Source organism: Alternaria rosae (genome assembly GCF_020736505.1).
Source record: "Alternaria rosae strain MPI-PUGE-AT-0040 chromosome Unknown BKA58scaffold_4, whole genome shotgun sequence".
Classification (NCBI taxonomy): Eukaryota; Fungi; Ascomycota; class Dothideomycetes; order Pleosporales; family Pleosporaceae; genus Alternaria; species Alternaria rosae.
The window spans coordinates 3,047,693-3,063,185 of NW_025763573.1; the positions used below are offsets into that span (position 1 = coordinate 3,047,693).

The 15,493-nt window shown below is 52.5% G+C and overlaps 6 protein-coding genes across 6 annotated transcripts; 4 read left to right on the forward strand and 2 right to left on the reverse strand.

Annotated features, from left to right (window-relative positions):
- Positions 1–3,111: 3,111 nt before the first annotated feature.
- Positions 3,112–5,612, reverse strand: BKA58DRAFT_456926 (pyridoxal phosphate-dependent transferase; the record flags this gene model as incomplete). Its single annotated transcript, XM_046174614.1, has 6 exons — positions 3,112–3,898; positions 3,970–4,160; positions 4,214–4,549; positions 4,595–5,353; positions 5,401–5,510; positions 5,547–5,612. The coding sequence occupies 6 exons, from the start codon at positions 5,610–5,612 to the stop codon at positions 3,555–3,557; spliced, it is 1,806 nt and encodes a 601-aa protein (XP_046026889.1). The 3' UTR covers positions 3,112–3,554.
- A 190-nt stretch (positions 5,613–5,802) lies between these two features.
- BKA58DRAFT_164545 (uncharacterized protein) lies at positions 5,803–6,960 on the forward strand. The gene is made up of 2 exons (XM_046165050.1): positions 5,803–6,228; positions 6,290–6,960. Exons 1-2 carry the CDS (start codon positions 5,977–5,979, stop codon positions 6,932–6,934), a joined length of 897 nt encoding a protein of 298 aa, XP_046026890.1. The 5' UTR covers positions 5,803–5,976; the 3' UTR covers positions 6,935–6,960.
- BKA58DRAFT_164564 (protein-L-isoaspartate O-methyltransferase) lies at positions 6,960–7,790 on the reverse strand. The gene is made up of 2 exons (XM_046165051.1): positions 7,609–7,790; positions 6,960–7,552 (listed from the first exon to the last, which is right to left on the reverse strand). Exons 1-2 carry the CDS (start codon positions 7,708–7,710, stop codon positions 6,986–6,988), a joined length of 669 nt encoding a protein of 222 aa, XP_046026891.1. The 5' UTR covers positions 7,711–7,790; the 3' UTR covers positions 6,960–6,985.
- Positions 7,791–8,114: 324 nt separating this feature from the next.
- BKA58DRAFT_314331 (Nrap protein) lies at positions 8,115–11,776 on the forward strand (the record flags this gene model as incomplete). Its single annotated transcript, XM_046167473.1, has 2 exons — positions 8,115–8,606; positions 8,657–11,776. The coding sequence occupies 2 exons, from the start codon at positions 8,115–8,117 to the stop codon at positions 11,774–11,776; spliced, it is 3,612 nt and encodes a 1,203-aa protein (XP_046026892.1).
- A 919-nt stretch (positions 11,777–12,695) lies between these two features.
- Positions 12,696–13,261, forward strand: BKA58DRAFT_456931 (uncharacterized protein; the record flags this gene model as incomplete). The annotated part of the gene is made up of 3 exons (XM_046174615.1): positions 12,696–12,858; positions 12,915–12,999; positions 13,063–13,261. The coding sequence occupies 3 exons, from the start codon at positions 12,696–12,698 to the stop codon at positions 13,172–13,174; spliced, it is 360 nt and encodes a 119-aa protein (XP_046026893.1). The 3' UTR covers positions 13,175–13,261.
- A 294-nt stretch (positions 13,262–13,555) lies between these two features.
- On the forward strand, positions 13,556–15,389 carry BKA58DRAFT_468953 (carboxylesterase-like protein; the record flags this gene model as incomplete). Its single annotated transcript, XM_046175131.1, has 3 exons — positions 13,556–13,900; positions 13,954–14,414; positions 14,473–15,389. Exons 1-3 carry the CDS (start codon positions 13,716–13,718, stop codon positions 15,387–15,389), a joined length of 1,563 nt encoding a protein of 520 aa, XP_046026894.1. The 5' UTR covers positions 13,556–13,715.
- Between the last annotated feature and the right edge of the window lie 104 nt (positions 15,390–15,493).

The following is a 15,493-nucleotide window of genomic DNA, read 5'->3' on the forward strand; positions in this document are numbered from 1 at the left end:
CTTGACTGCGAGGCAGAATCATGTATCCGGCCTTGACATTTGATGGTCTGCGCCCTACATGGGGGAAGCTGGACGCACAGGAACAGAGCATCTGAGCTCCATGGTCCAACAGCAACAGAGCCGGCTTTGCGGCTGCGGACTGGTTGGAGCCTCGAAGGATTGGTATCCTGGTATTGAACCCAAGCCCTCCGACCGTTGACTAGCCACAGGACGTGCACCCGCGATGGGTGCCTGGCAGGTCTGGGCCGGGGTATCCACGCACCAGCGAGAATTGCGCGACTCTCTAGGATGGATGAAAGCAGGTATGCCTGCTGGTCTGCCGACGACGTCTTCGCCGTAAACCCCCACCACTGGTCCGAAAGCCAGCCCCTGTCAATTCGAGAGTGATGCCATCGCCGCAAGTAGCGTTGGCGGAGCCACGAATACTGGCGTGGATGGAAGCCTCATTCACCAAGCAGAGGGTTGGTGGCGCTCATGATCCCGCGCCTGTGACGAGGAGCCATACCGCGTTAAGTATGGTCTTAGGAATGACCTGTCAGATCCCTCTATGTTAGCCGCGGGTGGGCCTCAATAATGCACGATAGACAGAATGTGGGTGTTGTCTGGTAACATGCAATCGAAAAAGGAGTGGCGTAAGCCCAGCTTCATCTCGAATATTACTGGCACTGCCACGAGAGCCACGAGAATATGCTGCTCATCAACTCAAATCGCGTGTCATGCTCTGCCGATGCACAGCTCATTGTGCGGTTCTAAATTTGGCTCGCTGCAGAGTCGTCCGAGCACGTGCTGGGCAATGCCTAAGCGGCCCGTTGTCTTTCGGAAGCGCTGCCGTTAATGTGTAAGACAAGAACAAGGCGGCACGCCTACAGAGTCGGAACTTCTGGAATCTATCTCGAAGTCTCAGAAGCAGTTGTGTGGCTTTCTGTACGCGAGTTCGAAGGAAGGTGATTGAAACCGAGGTGGGATGCTTAGGTGTCCGCGCGTTTCGGAGGGGCACGCGGTGCCGCCGTTCACGATAGACATCGCGGGCCCACTTTAAAGAGAAGCTCGTCTCTTGATGTAGTTGTGGAGACTGGAGTTCGGCTCCTCAGAACTGTGGCCAAAGCAATGAATGCGAGCACAGCTACTGTCTGAAGAAAGTCGTAGCCGCTACTACGAGTGCCAAGGTTTCGTTGATTGGCCGCAGTCATGGGTCGCTTTTCCAATTGCAACTCTACGCTTCCCTCCTGAACAGCCTCTCATTAAAAAGACAAATCACATGCCGCCCGTTCTCGAACTCGAAGCGGGTCAATTTTGCGTGGATCCACTGCGTCGGGGTCGACTTAAGCCGACTTCGTCCATCCGCGACCGCGCAGAAGATGCCTGCCGGCGCCGGCAGCGACCTTGGAACTGTTCGGCTTCATCCTAGCTCTGGCATCCATGCATGCCCATCACCTAATTTGAGCGCTCGTACCACCGGGGACACTGGCCTCAATACACGAGATAGCCGCTTATGGATGAAGACATTGCTGTTACCCACAGCCGCACGCTACCCGCCGCTATCTTCGTTGTTGTTCGGCGTTAGCATAACGGCGACCTAAGTCCTAACGCCCCGCCACTTAAGGCTCAGCCCCGGATGCAACTATATAAACATATGACTTCTGGCCGCTGGGACGCCTAACGATCAGATGGAACGATGTACTTGCCGTGGCACGGGGCGAATCTTGGAAGTTCATGCGAAACCAGGATGATCTAGGATCGCCCTGGCCGGGCGCAGGGGCTATAGTCTCCGCACTACCGTTATCGCACTACAATCACAGTTGTCACATTCCTCATACGATACCTCCTACACCTAACGGGTCACACTATTTTCGACCTTGGAGATCATAGCTTCTCTGCCATGGATCATGGATACTATAGTGACCCAGATGAGCTTCTTTAAGCGAGGTGGGTTCTGCGCAGGTTCGCAGCACCAGTGACAAGTAACTTGTTCATCCATACGTCTACAAGCGGGGAGGGCCCGTCAGCGCTCTGAGTTGCTGGCGTAGAAGATCCTACGTGCTCAGATCAATGAGTAGCGACAACGCCAGGCGGCTAGTTTTACGAACCCCCTAACATGCCAGCTGTATGGGCACCTACACAGATGTGTGAAACGTCCCTTTCACCATCAGTCAATATAGGCTTAACGACGAACAGCTGTCCTCCAGAGACTTCACCCAATTCCCGGCATTAGTCTATATTAGAACTCGCTTTCGCAAATGAGTACGTCAAATCACAACCTTCTTAGGCCCACCGCACTGCGCTTCACTTCGGATTCTCGGAAGCGCCCAACCGCCCCAGACCCCCAGACCCTCAGGATAGGTAAACGGTTTACCTTACCGTCAAGCAAAAGCCCAGGCAGGTTTTGCGAACCAATGAATGCACGTGGACTACAACGACCAGTGTTTGCGACATGAGCGCCGGGCCCGCAGGTACCCATGCGGGAGGAAGTCAAGGGTGACGATACATCGGTTATATCAGGGCCCTAAGGATTAACAAGTGTGTGCCGCAGAACACGCCTAAGCAGGCGTAAGTGTTATGGGAAATCTTTGTGGCGATCACCAACGCAACGTCACAGATGGGGTGGGAGGGGCTATTGCTAAACTGGTTCCCATCGAGAATACGCGAGTTCACTGCTGACTCGTTGTAAATGCGCTCTTCATCAACGGCAGAGATGACCGCGATTTCGTACATCCAAGCTCTTGTCATCAGCCCAGTATGACGTGTTCATGCCTTGATGACAAACTGTCGGAAACTTCTGTCAGACAATTTGCTTCCATCTTGAACGAACAAAGTCCCGTCTACTCGACCAGTGGCACCACTAGGACTTTTTGACGATATACTGCTCCTAAGCAAAAGATACTCTGGAAAGAAAACTAACCGAAATTAGTGCCTCAGCAGATTTCACAACGTCGTGCAATAGCCCAGTACGCCACTCGCAACAAGAAAGACGGAGTTTGGGTACACACACACACTTCAACGTCAACTTATCGATCGATGCTTAGACAATGTCAAGAAAACTGTCCATCAGTACAGATCTGAGGGCACGGCATTATCCGCGGAGATCGAAACGCATCAGTCTGAAAGTTGAACCCGGTAGCAGAATTGTAGATCCTACTACCAGCCATGTCATATCAACGCGTAGCCCACTCTGATGACACATAACATCTGCTGGCTGACCAAGAAGAGAATGCTGCTCCCAATATACGCAATCCAAGTCCTGCGCGAGAAGACCGCTTAGGCTCGAGCGCGAAAACCAGAAGAAGAAGCGAATGCTGCTGCTTTGTCGCTCGCAGATCCGTAGAGAAGATGGGAGGCGGAAGGTACTACCTCCCGTTTCATGTTCGTCGCTGCCAAACGGAGAGAACTCAGATCATATCTCCATGTTACCGCTCAGACGGGAAAGAACCACCCAGGTAAGCAGACAAAGACCTTGAGTGCGACGACTGCCTCGGATTTCATGCTATGTCATATTGAATGATCGGTTTGCATTGTTACTCGCACAAGATATTCCCGACGTTAAACCAACCAATATACTACTGTGCATCAGGGATAGCATCCAGCGCCCTTTTGAACGTCTCCACCAACTTGCTCGTCTCCTCCAGTCCGACACTAAACCGAATCAAATCCGCTTCAACACCCCATTTCGCACACCAATCCAACTCGCCATAATGCGCCAAAATCACATACGGCGAGCTGAGCGTAAAGTTTGTCCCCAGACTGGGTCCCTTGACGGTATCAAGGTTGTCGAAGAAGGCGATAGCGTCGGCTCTTGTGTGAAAGGTGGCGGAGAGGAGGCCGCCATAGCCCCCGGAGGGGTTGCGGCATTTTTCGTAGAAGGGGCGCGTTGGTGACGTTTTGGGGTAGTTTACTTGTTTGACTAGGGTGGTGTTAGATGGGTGTTGGATTAAGGTGCGTGAGGGGATGTGAGAGTATGAAGAAGGTACTAACCACGGGGATGTCCGCTGAGTACGTCGCAGATGGCTTCGGCGTTGGTACCGATACGATCGATTCTCGAGACAAAGTCACGGCTGTTGCGCTCGAGGAAGATACTGTCTTCAGCCCAGTGGTTATCTTCATAGTCTTCTTCCCATGTGCGCTTGAGGAGGGCATAGTTCTTTGCTTTGGGGTTGAGCACAAGTCTGTGTTCCGTGTTAGTAAGTGTCTTTCGGCAGTGGCCAGGATTGATGCTCACCCTCCACCCATTACATTGCTATCTCCGCTGAATACCTTGGTCAGACTGCTGACCACGACGTCCGCATACTGCAGGACATTAACATTGATGAAATTGCCAATAGTCTCATCTACTACTACGCAGAAATCATATTGGTCGGCTAGTTTGCGTATGCGCTCTAGGTCTGGGGATCTGAGCAACGGGTTCCCAGGGAACTCGGTGAAGAGAGCGACGAATCTTTCACCACCTTCTAATCGTTGCTCAAGGTCGTCCAGCTCTTCTGATGAACCGAAGCCATAGAATTGCGAACCAGGACCGAACTTTTCGGTGATTTTCAGGGTGTCGATGTATGGGAAGCTAACTATATTAGTGGGGTATGGAAGTGCGATTGGCGAAACTTACCCGTAGACGATGGCTCTCTTTGAGCCCTTTGCTCTGAGTAGATTCCGGTGGGCGTTGAAGATGGAGCTCATTCCCGTGGGATATAGATAGACGTCGTCTTCAGAGAAGCCGGCTATCGGCCTTTTCCTCGCTGCGTCATGATGCAGGGTCATCGCTTCTGTCAAGCTAACGTCCGCAGTCAATGACCCTGCAATGCGCCTTCGAATGGCTAACTTTGCATTCTTGGTTTTTGAGAGATCCAAGTTGCGTCCAAATCTCTCCTCGACGAATTGCGTAGGATCTTGGACTTCTCCGTTGCCGTTAGCGAAATTGTCTAAATTGCCCAGATCAATCGAGGTCTGCTTCTGATACCGCCTGGGACCCTTGCACACTCTTGCTGGCTGATTAATTGTGGAGGCTTCTACTAAGATACCCTCCTTGAAGAGCTGGGAGCAGTACTCTGCTCTTCGACTTGAGACGCCATCGCCGGAGTGCTGCCAGAACGCCTTTGCGATGTTGAAGCGATCTTTCGGGAAGAGCACGGCTGATACTCTTGGTGATATGATTTGCAGTTCTTCAGAACGAGCCCTCTCAGCTGCTGGTACGAGATCGAGAATCCGAACTTGTGACGCATCCAGGTCAGGTGCTTGTCGTAGGAAGAATTCTTGACACCTCGATGCGGTGGCGTTTGTAGGGAACAGCATTGCACTCTCCCCCTCTTTGCCATGCTTCTCGACAATTGCAGCCGCAAAGGCTTGTATAATCTTATGTATGAAGAATCTTCTCGTGGTTAGTCTACGTTCGCCATCTGCCTCGCCACACGGTACCTAGGATAGCCAGTCTTCATTTTGCTGATGACCCATTCTTCACCCTCTTCATATCCAACGTTTGCCCGCCATGTCGGCAGTGACACACTAACTGCCTGCCTCTTATCAGCCTATGGTATAGTAGCCAGGAGTGAAGTTGGACGCACGTGCTCGGTTGCTGGTGGCAGACTCTCTCCGACTTCTACGTCGTTCTCCAGGACCATTGGCGACATGTTGCAAGCACGACCGAGGAAAGTGTGGTAAGGCAGGACTAGAGAATAGCGAAGACACCAGTAACGGGGCAAGTAAATGAGATGTAATGGCGCAATGACTCCAATTGCACCATGGCTTATTCCAAAAGCCGATTAGCTCCGACTTCGGCACTTGGGTAGGAAATTTAAGGTTATCGATAATGCACCGTCACTTTCTCCGCGTCGCATTGGCAGGCCGGAACGTCAGCGCATCCACATATGCACCCTCGACTGGGGCATCTGAGCCCGTTCACACTCGCACTGGCCCCACTTTGGCGTTGCTTTCTTCTGTAAGGGTTCAGCCTAGCTCTCGATAGCCAGACACCAGAGCACTGCGAGCACGACCATGGACAATCTCACCCCTTCCGACCTCTTCTCGCCGTCCAAAGCGCGTCAGCAACGCGCACAAGCCCAGGACTGGGCGCACATCGACTCATGGCTGTCATACAAGTATGCTGGGCGTACGGTGCCGACGTTCGAGCGCACCGAGGAAACGCTCAAGGTACTCCGTGAGCTGTCCATGGCAAATGAGCGCGCGGACGAGGAGAGGACAGTCATGGAGCGCCTAGAGAGGGAGGCATTGAAGGAGCTGGACGAGGTATGAGAACTGCAGGTCCGCATCAGCTGCCGCGCACCGAGCACCCGGCTCACAACGGTAGGTCCCCAGAAACGAAGTCGATGAACGCATCCTGTCCGGGCTGAAAGCGAGCCTTACCCCCGAAGGTGAACAAGCGCTCGATGCACTCGCGTCTACAGCCGTAGCTCTCAACCTACCGACCGCCAACCCCGAGAGCATCGCGCATGCTCTCATACAGCACACGATCGCCTCGCAGAACCTCACGAACCAGCTGCAGCACATCCACACGCTGCAAAGCTACCTGGACAAACAGCAAGCCCTCCTTCGAACTCAGCTCCACGAGCTCCAAACGAATCCCGCCTTCGCAACGCCGTCCAACCTCCAGCGCCAGACGACGGAGCAAACGCGTCAGGTTAAGCACCTACGCACCAAGATCCGCGAACACGAAGACAAGCTCTCGTCACTCCAGTCGTCGCAATCGCGAAACATGACGCCGGGGTCCAAGAACGTTGGATCTGCCGAGGCTATAACCGACATGTTGGAGCAGCAGAAGGCTCTGGATGAGCTGCGAGAACGAGTAGAAGGCTTAGAAACGCAAGTCGCAGAGTTTGGTGGCCTGCCTGCTGACAAAGAGGCTGCCAGGAAAGAAGTGGGCAAGCTGGAGGTCAGGCTTGACGAGCTACGGAGGAGACGGGACGAGTTGTTCGAGGGGCTGGTGGGACAGTAGTTGTACAAGACGGCTTTAGAGACTACGCTACCCTTCGAATTCAATCTCATCCTACACGGGCGCATCCGTCAACGGCACATACTGCACACCATACAGCTTCTGCCGCTCAAGACTTCCGTCCTTGTTCTTGTCGATGACATAGATATGCTGCGTCCCGCCTTCTGCGACCGGAACGAACAGCCGGCCCGGAGCTTTCAGCTGATCGGTCAACGCCTCGTGGTGCAAAGCTGCTGCAGCCCCAACATGAATAGCATCGTACGGCGCGCCCTCGGCCCAGCCTTTTCGCCCGTCGCCCGTCACAAACTTGACTTGTCCCGATCCCAACATCTTCCGCCCCTCTTCTGACTTGCCCATATTCGCATTCGCCATGTCGTTCAGTGGCTGGATGTGATCGATGCCAATGACAGTTCCGTTGGGCGCAACGAGATTGGCGAGGACAGCGGTGAGGTAGCCCGAGCCGGAACCGACATCTAGGACTCTGGCTCCGGGCTGGAGATAGTCGAGGAGTGACTCGCACGCTGAAGCGTGCATGTGTGGTGCGGAGATGGTGGCTTTGTGGCCTATAGGCTGAGGACAGTCTTCGTACGGTTTGGCTGGGGCAAAGTGCGCGCGATCAACCTAGCGACTGTTACCATACATGAGGATATTGGCTCATCGAACACTCGCAGCCCTACCCGTAGCATGGCATCTCTGACACGGTCAGACCCGATCAAGTTGTTCTTTACAAGATTGGTAATCAGAGCTTCGTTAGTCTCTCCAGAGCTTCGCCAAGCCATGCTGAAGACTTTACTCTGCGTGGTTACAGTTGGGAGCTTGAAGAAGAGGGAAGGCCCGCGTAGGCGGTTGAGCTTAGTGATGAACGGCACCGTGAAGAGTAGTACTAGGGAAACAGGAGGATTGGAAATGGTTTAGTTAGATAGAGGTATGCTCATATATGTCAAGTAGCAGACAAGCTTGAGACTAACGCGATTATGTGTGTCAAGAGCTCATAATGCATGCAGCGCGACTGCACCGGTGTACATGTGGCAAGCGCGCCCAGTGAGGAGCTCGTGGAGCTGTCAAGGAGGGGTGTGATGTAAGAACGCGCCATACCTAATCCCTGCTTATCGATAAGCATCCGCTCCCAAAAGTCCCAGAGAAATTTCGCGTCACATGCGCTCACACCTTACGAACCACCACCATGGCACCTCCCGCGATTAAACGAAGAAAGCTCGAGCACAGCGACTCGGAGGACGGCAGTGAAGGCAGTTTCGCCGACTTCGACGGCGACAATGGTGGAGTCGCGCTGGACGGCAGCGATGCCGAGGATGCGCTCGATCATAGCGATGCCGAGATGGACAGCGCAGAAGAGGTCCAGGATGACGATGACGAGGACATGAGCGAGGAGGAAGAAAACGACTTCGAAGAAGTAGAGGACGTCCACGAGAGCAGAAAGCAGACGACTGCCGGCAAAGCGACGAGCGCGTCCAAGCCGCCCAAGAGACCTGCGCCGAGCCTGCAGGACGGCGTATACACTGCGGAATCCTTCAAGTCGAACATGTTCAAGCTCCAGCTAGACGAGCTCTTAGATCAGGTCAAGCTGAAGTACGGCAAGAAGGAGGCTCCCGCAGAGAACGCGATGCGCACCCTCAAGACCATCATCGAGCAGATACCTAGCCGCGAGCCGTTGCCAGTATGCGAAGAATGGTTCTGATGGGGTCAACACAAGCTAATCAATCGTAGATTGCTGAAGCCGAGAAAGCGCTCAAGTCAGCCGGTGTCGCTGTGCCGTTCCCCAGTCCTCGCCCTCCCAAAGACGCCCTGTACAAGCTGCAGTACGAACGACCTGCGAGCATCAACGCGACCGGCAGCTACCCACTCAAAACCGCGACTCGACACAACGAAGGCATGTCAATTGATCTGGTTGTGACAATGCCCAAGAGTCTGTTTACAGACAAGGATTACCTGAATCACCGATACTTTTACAAGCGCTCGTACTACCTGGCTTGTCTGGCTGCTGGTATCAAGGCCTCGAAGGAGCATAAGTTTCAACTCTTCTTCGATACTCTGAACGGAAATCAGCTTCAGCCTGTCTTGACCGTGCGACCGAGCGGAAACGGCGATGCGGACGACTTCTCGAGCTCCAAGTGCCAGATCAACATTCTGGTCGCGCTACCAGAGAACACCTTTCCGCCGAACAAACTCCTACCCACCTCGAACTGCGTGCGACCAAAGGGCAGTGACGATGAAGCCTCCACCAAGACCCTCACTCCAACGCCATTCTACAACAACACATTACAATCGGATGCCAACGTCACAGCCTACCTCAAGCTTCTCCACGGCGCCGCCTCGAGAGCTGATGCGTTCAAGGACGCTTGTATACTTGGACGTGTTTGGCTGAAGCAGCGTGGCTTCGGTAGCCAGATTCGCAAGGGAGGTTTCGGAAACTTTGAATGGGCTGCAATCATGGCTATTCTCCTGCAGCCAAATGCAGGTACCGGCGCACAATCTGTCTCTTCTGGATTCAGCAGCTATCAACTGTTCAAATCGACTTTGCAATTCTTGTCTCGAGGCGACCTTACGAAGAAACCGTTCATCTTCCAAGCCACCAACATCACCGTACCCAAGGCGGAGACTGCGCCTGTCGTTTTTGACGGTCCCCGAGGACAAAACGTCCTTTTCAAAATGACCCCATGGTCTTACTCGCGCTTACGGTCCGAGGCGAAAGCCACTGTCGATATGCTGAGTGACTCCGTGTTCGACCACTTCGATGCGGCCTTCATCCTGAAGACCGAGTTGTTGAAGTACCGTTACGATGCTACACTTGAAATACCTCTTGCATCGCTTGGCCTTGACACCGCTGGCGAGGAGTACGACCAACAATTCCACGAAACTTGCAAGAAGATACACAGCAGTCTGACTCGCGCTCTTACTGACCGCATCACGGCTCTGTCGTTTACCATGGCCGAAGAAGAGTCTTGGTCGATATCCTCGCGACGCCCACAGGAGAAGCAAAGCAGAAGCATACTTGTCAACTTCGCTACTGATCCCGCCAACGCCACTCGTACTGTCGACCACGGTCCTTCTGCCGAGAACAAACAGGAAGCTGCCGCATTCAGAAAGTTTTGGGGCGAGAAAGCGGAGCTCAGGCGCTTCAAAGACGGCAGTATTCTTGAGAGTGTCGTCTGGGCTGTCAAGGACGCATCTGTGTCTGTGATTGAACACATCGTACTTTACATCCTTGGCAAGCACGTGGGTAAGAAGGTCGCGGAATCAGTCACGTTTTCGAGCGATTCATTCGGACACCTCATCCCTGCTGGTCGCATGCAGGGACAATCTGGGACCGCGCCATTCTTACCCATCATGAACGCTTTCAGTGCTATGGAGAAGGACATCCGAGATTTGGAAGAGCTTCCGCTTCGACTTCGCCATCTGAGGGCGGCTGACCCACAGCTCCGGTATGCGTCCGTTGATGTTCCAGCTGCAGGTCATGCTCCAGCCTCTGTCGTATTGCAGTTCGAGGGTTCTGGTCGCTGGCCGGACGATCTATGCGCCATACAACGGACCAAGATCGCTTTCCTGCTCAGGCTAGCCGAGCTTCTATCAAAGCTAGAATCTGGCTACGTGGCTCGCGTAGGCATGGAAAACCCATCACAACCAGCCCAGAACCAAGCATTCCTCGATATTACCGTCGCTGCAGGCTTCACATTCCGTATCCGCATATACCACGACCGTGAACCTACGCTGTTCGAGCGCCAGATTAAGGACAAGTCACTGGACGGTCCTTCAAGAGAATCCGCTGCTGCCTCTCTAGCATTGTACAAGCGCGAATTTGTTCAGTCCCCTATGCATTCGCAGGTACTACAGACGTTATGTACCCGTTTCTTGGCCCTCTCGCCAGCCATACGGTTGACGAAGAAATGGTTTGCATCGCACCTTCTGGCTCCGCACTTCTCACCCGAGCTTATCGAGCTTCTCGTCATCCGCACATTCCTGCAGCCACACCCATGGCCTGTACCCACAACTGCAACCACTGGCTTCCTACGGACCCTGTCATGGATAAGCCGATGGGACTGGAGACACGTCCCGTTGATAGTTGATTTCTCGACAACGTTCTCCGCAAATCCCGCAGATCTGGAGGACACCACATCCAAGGGCATGAAGTCTGAAGATCTTGACCGGCTACGGACGCGCTTCGAAGCATGGCGTCGCATAGATCCGGCCATGAACCGCGTTGTGCTCTTTGCTGCAACGAACCTTGACGAAGAGGGCACAACCTGGACAGATAAAGCGAAGCCTGAAAAGGTTGTTGCGGCGCGGTTAACGGCCTTGGCAAAGGCGGCCACACAGGCTGTCCGTGCGGATGAAGATGGTCTGCTGAAGCACGTTAGCAACAACAAAGATGCTGCTAAGGCACAGAACACAGTCTTGCCCGAAGCACTCTTTACGCCCGGCATCTCCGACTTCGACATCACCATAACCATCTCCCCAAAACATACGCTCAAGCCAACCAAACCCCGCAAATCCACACCCCAATTCAAGAATCTCGACCTCCAAAAATCCACATCCAGCTCATCACCCGCCACACCACCGCTCCCGCAGCTCTTCGCACAAGACCTACTAGAAATCTACGGCGACGCTGTGCTCTGGTTCTGGGATCCAGAGACACTAGACAAGATCGTTGGGCTGTGGAACCCAGTTGTCACAGCGCAGAGGAGCTGGAAGGTTAAACCTGGGTGGAACAATGTTCCCGTTGTGAGCAAGAAGGATGATGTTGAGATCAAGGCGAATAAAGAGGGCATTGTGCATGAGATTAAGCGGTTGGGTGGGGAGCTTGTTAAAAGTGTTGAGCTTAAGGCATAGTTTGTTTGAGGTTGAAACATAAATACGAGGAATGTAGAGTGATATCTCGAGGGAGTATCTCCGAGGAAGCAACACCCAGATCAAAGTCTTTTCTTCGATCAAAGCATCACGGCGCACAGTGTACTTTCTCCCACGAACATGTACAGAATGATCTTGCCATGAGCCCCAAAAAGGTGATCCAGATGATACCGAAAACATCTCACTTTCGCAATATTTCGTGAAACTCTTGGCTTAAGCAGGATAACCAGTGGGCTACCAAAAAATTTACGTCAACCGCGTTACCAATTCTTGCGAAATTTGGTGATGCAACCTAAGCAATGAGCGAGAAGCTGAGAAATGTAGAGTCAGCCATCTTGGCATCTCATCATCGAATCATGACCATTCTGCATTGGTGGCCGTCACCCTGGTGTCACTAGCCCAATTAAATACTTCGGGCGGTGTAGCCTCACCAACAATTCATTAACATCGCTTGGCTGGGTCTTGCATCGCAACATTCTGGGACTAGATCGTCTTACATTGCGTAAATTGCGGCTGATGGGTATTACACCTGCGTCACTTTGTTAGGGGCTTGGCTAAAGACGGACTGACAAGTTGTGTCGTACAACTCAAAGTAACGACGCCACAACCTCGTTCTTGAACGTAGAGTAAGTGAGAGCTAATCTGAAGAGTGGTAGGAGGACGACTGAGAAAGAACATCCTGACATCATACGATGTCAAAAAAGGTCAGCACGCAGAGTAGCTGAGGTTCTTCAGACGTCAGGTTACTTTTGGCAGCAGTGTCGGATGTTGCATCGTGACCTAGAGAACCATAGTATTTAAGCTCATAGCCCTTTGAAAGATATCAGTATCATCGCAACAACAAGAGCACAGCAACTTCACCACTCAAACTTGATCCATCACCCTACTTCCAAATTTCACTATGCGTTTCCAACTCCCTTCCCTAACTCCATTCGTCATGGCTGCGATGATGGCCACACCATCCCTCGCAGCAAGTCCTGGCCTTTACCTCTGCCAGAACTGGGGTTTCAATGACAGACCTGACAACTTCTGCTACAAGTACACCGAGCCTTGGGGCAAATGCAGTAAGATACCATTCAGACCCAAATATCTATTGCATATAACTAATTTCTATACGCAGCCACCATCACCGGTCGTTTCTCGGGGGGTGATCGAGGTGTGTCGTCCGCTGGGCCTGACCAGGGGAACTGGTGTACCTTGTATGAGTGAGTAGTTCTACACCACCGAATACGTGCGATTGGTTTGACCTAGGCTGATTATCGAAACAGGAACGAAGGCTGTACGGGAGCAGAGTTGCAGCTTTATTGGCCTGGGTTTTCTGCTCTGTCGCAGGTGGGTTGGAATGATCGTGCTAAGAGCTTCAATTGCGCGGCTTTGTAGAAGCATGGCTCTTAGCTGGTACTAGATTCAACTCTAGTACAGCAGATATGATGATAAAGAGAATGTATGATTCGAGTCAGAGTGGGCTTAGCAGTAGGAGTTTCTGCGCTCTAGCGGAAGATTCGCTGGCATAATCCACATCCGTAGTCCGTTATCAAATGGATGACACTATCTTTGTATGATACCGAGTATAATCAAGTTTATTCTAGTTTGAACACGGCAGGTGTCTCAACAGTACTGATAATTCACGTGACGAAGGTCATAGCGTAGTGATTTAGTATACAAATTCCGTAGAGTTCGGCCGATGTCACGTGGGCGCTTCGCTCAATGTGGCGTGGAGGATTACGCCCGCCTTAAGTACCCGCTTCCTTCGTTCCTGGTGGGTTAGTGTGCAGGTACGCGGTAAATGCTGTGTCGAGTTACGTTAGGTGGATGAAAGGTAGTTGGAAGGGTAAAGGGATAATGTGTAGAGGAGGAAAGTATATATAAGGTGGTCGAGTCCGTGAAGAGCAGGATAGATAGAAGCAGTGTATTAGTTACAATGTCTTTGAGTGGCGGTACGAAAGCAACTGTTCTTGAAACGAGTTTTGGCACTTTTGCTGGGAGTGACCAAGACGGTGCGAGAACGTTTCTGGGTATCAAGTATGCCCAGGTGAAGAACTGGCTCGCTGCGCCCGAACTCATCACTTCGTATGGCAACAAGGTCGTCGATGCTACACAATACGGGCAAGTTACTTTCCTCCCTTCCGCCGTCTAAACTGTTACACTGACAACACTAGACCGCGCGCTCCAGCACCAGACCTTTGCACGTTCGAGCAATCTACCCTGATCCAATGCACCATCGGCGCCGCACCCGAGACTCTCATGTCCCATTCGGAGTGTCTCAATCTAAACATCACCGTCCCATCTCTACACACCGGGGCCGCCGCCGTCTTACCAGTCATGGTATTCATTCACGGCGGCGGCTTGATCATGGGCGCAAACTCTTGGCCACAATGGGATCCTGCACGTCTTATCAAGATGAGCGCTGATATTGGTATGCCGATGATTGTCGTCAGTGTGAATTACCGACTAGGTGCACCAGGAAATTTGACGAGTGACGAGTTGAGAAGCGCTGGGTATCTGGGAAACAACAGTCTGAGGGATCAGAGGTGTGCTCTGGAGTGGGTACAGAAGTTCATCGGTGGCTTTGGAGGTGATGAGGAGAATGTTACTGTGTTTGGGGCGAGTGCTGGTGCTGGTACGTTACTCTAAGTCGTACTCTCAAGGCAGAATGGGAGTGTGCTAATATGAGACAGCCTCCGTATTGCATCATCTGGGTTGTAAAGAACCGTTGTTCAGACGCGCGATCAGCATGTCCGGGACACCCATTATGCTCAAGCCACTGTCGCCCGCTGTGGCAGAAACATCTTACAACGCCGTTCTGCAAGCCCTGGGACTCGAATACGCTTCCACGCATGATCGTATCCAGAAATTACTTGCCATGAGTCCCGAAGATCTCGTCCAGAAAATACCAATCACAATTCCGATCTCTCCATACCTGGATGGCGACATTATCCCCGAAGCACCCTCATTCGCGTACTTATCAAGTGGTACGCTCCAGAGCTTAAATAACACTTGGTGCGAGGAGTTGTTAGTCGGCTCTTGCGCACATGACGGAAACGTCTTCTATTTTATGGGTCTGAGTTCGCGTCTCCCTGGGATCGCATCCACAATCCATACATCCTTCTCCCGCAACCTCTCGGCATCGGTCGCTGGAGCCATATTGTCTGCATACGACATCACACCTTCAACTCCAGATGAAGAGGCTATGGCTTCCATTATCGAATTGGGAACGGACATCGCGTACGGGCTCCCTGCATCGTACTACGCGCGCGCTTTCAGGGGGAGGGTTGCCTCGTATCTCTTTACTGAGTCGAATCCCTGGGATGGTATGTTTAAGGGGAAGAGTGTGCATTTGCTTGATGCGGTGTTCCTGTTTCAGAACTTCAATAAACATATACCTGATAAGGCAAAGATGACGGCCAGGAAAATCGCGGAGGACTTTGTGGCTTTTGCGTATGGGAAAGCTGGTAGTTTGTGGGCGGACGGACGGACCAAGGTATATGGGCTCGATTCTGGCAAGATTGGCGGGTTGGAGACATTGGTGCAACAAGCAAACGTCGATCTGGATGAGGTGAGTGCGGCATGGGATCTATTCGTTGCGGGGAAGTAGGTAGTGACACGAATGGAAGCTTCTAAGTTTGATCGGGCACACACGTCTTGAGCACCTGAGTCTTCTACCTGCTTGTTTACGACACCAGGAAAGATAGCGTAACT

What these genes read in the sequence shown, in the direction of transcription:
- BKA58DRAFT_164545 (XM_046165050.1), top strand. Translation starts at nt 5,977, where the DNA reads ATGGACAATCTCACCCCTTCCGACCTCTTCTCGCCGTCCAAAGCGCGT. An exon ending in CATTGAAGGAGCTGGACGAG is followed by an intron (nt 6,229 to 6,289) that starts GTATGAGAACTG and finishes TCACAACGGTAG; the next exon opens with GTCCCCAGAAACGAAGTCGA.
- BKA58DRAFT_164564 (XM_046165051.1), bottom strand. Translation starts at nt 7,710, where the DNA reads ATGGCTTGGCGAAGCTCTGGAGAGACTAACGAAGCTCTGATTACCAAT. An exon ending in TCAGAGATGCCATGCTACGG is followed by an intron (nt 7,553 to 7,608) that starts GTAGGGCTGCGA and finishes AACAGTCGCTAG; the next exon opens with GTTGATCGCGCGCACTTTGC.